The 2,488-nt window shown below is 39.8% G+C and overlaps 1 protein-coding gene across 1 annotated transcript in view; it reads left to right on the forward strand.

The window, feature by feature from the left end:
* LOC109830960 (pentatricopeptide repeat-containing protein At1g06710, mitochondrial-like) overlaps positions 1 to 2,488 on the forward strand; it is a 12,083-nt gene that overhangs the window by 6,133 nt on the left and 3,462 nt on the right. Inside the window, 2 exon segments of the mRNA XM_020398311.1 lie at positions 6 to 2,485; positions 2,487 to 2,488. The exon segment at positions 2,487 to 2,488 is cut by the window's right edge and continues 374 nt beyond it. Coding sequence (XP_020253900.1) covers positions 6 to 2,485; positions 2,487 to 2,488 — 2,482 coding nt within the window.

Here is a 2,488-nt window from a genome sequence, read left to right on the forward strand (position 1 = left end):
TCTCTCGCTGTTTCCCCCCAATACTGAACTTCATATCCAGCCAAAATCCACTCAAAAGTTACAGTCTTTATCCAGTTTTGATCGGTAACCATTATTCTTCCACCAATGGAAACAGCCTCCAAGGTTTGATTGATCCGCAGCTGACTGTTTCATCAAAAGAAGCTTCTTTATCGGCTAAAGACTTCGCCTTTTTAGAAGACGAAGCCGGGGCCCATCAGCCCAGTGCTCCTTCTGGTGAGTTCTCTGAGGAGGCTGTTTTGATTGTGTCTAATCTTAACGAGTTTGATGACAGCGCGCAAAAGTTTTTGCGCCAGTTTCGGAGTAAATTGAACGAAAAGCTAGTGGTTGAGGTACTAAAATTGGTTAAAGTTCCTGAATTGGCTGTTAAGTTTTTCATTTGGGCCGGTCGACAGATTGGTTATTCTCATACTAGCAAAACTTATGATGCATTATTTGATTCATTGGAGTTTGATGAAAAAGCTAGAGTGCCTCAGAGTGTCCTCCGGCAGATTGGAGATGATGATAGAGAGGTCCTTGGGAGATTGCTTAATGCATTGGTTCAAAAGTGTTGCAGGAATGGGTTTTGGAATGCAGCTCTAGAGGAGCTTGGAAGGCTTAAAGATTTCGGGTATAGGCCGTCGAAGGTTACGTATAATGCTTTGATTCAGGTTCTTTTGAGTGCAGATCGATTGGATTCTGCTTTTTTAGTTCATAGAGAGATGTCGGATTTGGGTTTTTGTGTGGATAGGTCTACAATGGGTTGTTTTGCCTATTCCTTATGCAAAGCAGGGAGATGGGCTGAAGCTCTTAATATTATCGAGAAGGAAGATTTTGTCCTTGACACTGTTCTTTGTACCCAAATGATAAGTGGGCTTTTGGAAGCTTCTCTCTTTGAGGAAGCTATGTCTTTCCTTCATAGGATGAGGAGCAACTCTTGTGTTCCAAATGTTGTAACCTATAGAACACTGCTCTCAGGGTTTCTGAGAAAGAAGCAGCTCGGTTGGTGTAAGAGAATTGTGAATACGATGATCACCGAGGGCTGTTATCCTACCCCCTCTTTGTTTAACTCTCTTATGCATGCTTATTGTGTGTCTCGGGATTATAATTTTGCTTTTAAGCTGTTTAAAAAGATGAGATCTTGCGGTTGTCAACCAGGTTATGTGACATACAACATCTTTATAGGAGGACTTTGTGGGAATGAAGAATTACCAACTTTGGAAATGTTGGAACTCGCAGAGAAAGCTTATGAGGAAATGCTTGTTGCTGGATTTGTGCTTAATAAGATTAATATTAGCAACTTTGCTCGGTGTTTATGTGGATTTGGGAAGTTTGATAGGGCTTTTAAGATTATAAAGGAGATGATGAGCAAGGGTTTCGTACCTGATAACAGCACATATTCTAAGGTGATTGGTTTTCTTTGTCAAGCTCATAAGATGGAACAAGCTTTCCTTCTATTTGAAGAGATGAAAAAGAATATTATTACTCCTGATGTTTACACATACACCATTCTGATTGACAGTTTCTGCAAAGCTGGTTTAATCAAACAAGCTCAGGTGTGGTTTGATGACATGATAAGAAATGGGTGCTCTCCGAACGTTGTCACATTTACTGCATTGATACATGCATATCTTAAATCCAAACAAATAAACGAAGCAAATGAACTATTTGAAAGGATGCTTGGAAATGGTTGTCTTCCAAATATTGTCACATACAGTGCTTTGATTGATGGCCTTTGCAAGGCTGGTGAAATTGAGAAGGCTTGCCAAATATATGTTAAAATGAGAGGTGCTTGTGATAGGACTGATGTTGATAAATACTTTGAAGGTGGTGATGAAAACATAATGAAGCCAAATATTTTCACCTATGGTGCACTTGTTGATGGCTTGTGCAAAGCTCATAAAGTAGTCGAAGCACGTGATCTATTGGAAGCAATGTCATCTTCTGGTTGTGAACCAAACCATGTTGTATATGATGCTCTTATAGATGGTATGTGCAAGGTTGGGAAACTTGATGATGCCCAAGAAATCTTTGTCAGAATGTCAAATCGTGGATATGCTCCAAGTGTATTCACATATAGCTCCTTGCTCGATAGGTTATTTAAGGATGGAATGCTCGATCGTGCTAAAAAAGTTCTCTCTGCAATGCTAGAGAACTCTTGCTTTCCAAATGTGATTACTTATACGGAGATGATAGATGGCCTTTGTAAATTAGGGAAGACTAAAGAAGCACATAAGCTTTTGCTAATGATGGAAGAGAAAGGATGTAAACCAAATGTAGTAACTTTTACAGCCATGATCGATGGTTATGGTAAGGCCTGTAATTTTAATATGTGCATTGAGCTCTTTAAGCAAATGAAGATAAAGGGATGTGCCCCGAATTTTATCACGTATCGGGTTTTGATAAATCACTGTTGTAGGGCTGGCCTTTTGAATGAAGCTCACAGCCTTCTTGAGGAAATGAAACAGACTTATTGGCCGAGATATGCAGG

The sequence above is a fragment of the Asparagus officinalis genome, chromosome 2 (assembly GCF_001876935.1).
Source record: "Asparagus officinalis chromosome 2, Aspof.V1, whole genome shotgun sequence".
In the NCBI taxonomy this organism is placed as follows: Eukaryota; Viridiplantae; Streptophyta; class Magnoliopsida; order Asparagales; family Asparagaceae; genus Asparagus; species Asparagus officinalis.